Source organism: Cynoglossus semilaevis, unplaced genomic scaffold, assembly GCF_000523025.1.
Source record: "Cynoglossus semilaevis isolate Cse_v1.0 unplaced genomic scaffold, Cse_v1.0 C18965842, whole genome shotgun sequence".
Lineage (NCBI taxonomy): Eukaryota > Metazoa > Chordata > Actinopteri > Pleuronectiformes > Cynoglossidae > Cynoglossus > Cynoglossus semilaevis.
Genome location: NW_007589745.1, coordinates 1 through 670, shown reverse-complemented (window position 1 = coordinate 670; position 670 = coordinate 1). Strand labels below are relative to the sequence as shown.

The 670-nt window shown below is 51.8% G+C and overlaps 1 protein-coding gene across 1 annotated transcript; it reads left to right on the top strand.

The window, feature by feature from the left end:
- Positions 1–18: 18 nt before the first annotated feature.
- Positions 19–658, top strand: LOC103399531 (misshapen-like kinase 1; the record flags this gene model as incomplete). The annotated part of the gene is made up of 2 exons (XM_008338209.3): positions 19–410; positions 554–658. Coding segments are annotated over exons 1-2 (366 nt in total), but the record flags the coding sequence as incomplete, so codon positions are not given.
- Positions 659–670: the final 12 nt, after the last annotated feature.

Genomic DNA, 670 nt, shown 5'->3' with positions numbered 1-670 from the left:
TTTTTTTTTTTTTGCTCTCCACCTATTCTTCTGTATCTACATGGTGCATAAATTACCTTGGGATACAAACCCACAACCTTCTCCTTTTCTGACTTCCACTTTCTGTCTTCTGCCTCCTCTCTCCTGCTTGGCTGCTCCTGCAGTTCCAGATGGCTCACTTGGTTCCTCTCAAGCCTTATGCTGCTCCCGTGCCTCGTTCCCAGTCCCTCTGTGATCAGCCAACTAAGACTATGTCCGCCTTCCCCACCCAGGACCCCTCCCTCACCCCCGCCCCTCGCCCCATCCACTCCAGAGAGCTCGTGCGTCAAAACTCAGACCCCACCTCGGAAACTCCGGCACCACAGGGGCACCCCATCAGAGAGGACCGCGGCCCCTGGATTCGCCTTCCAGATGTGGAACTACCACCCAAGGTAGGACGGAGAGGCAGGTGTAGGAACCTCATTGATAAAATGAAGGAATCAGACATCCAGCCGAGCGCTTTCTTAACTTTATCTGTTCAAAGACAAGGTCGACTTTTACTTTAGAAATGACTTGACATTGTTGTCGTCTTCAGATTCCTCAGAGGACGGCGTCCATCGCCACAGCTCTCAACACCAACCTCTCCTCTGGTATAAGACACCCAGTCAGAGCCAGGTGCAGTAAACAGACAGATGTTTCTGTCATTTTCCGT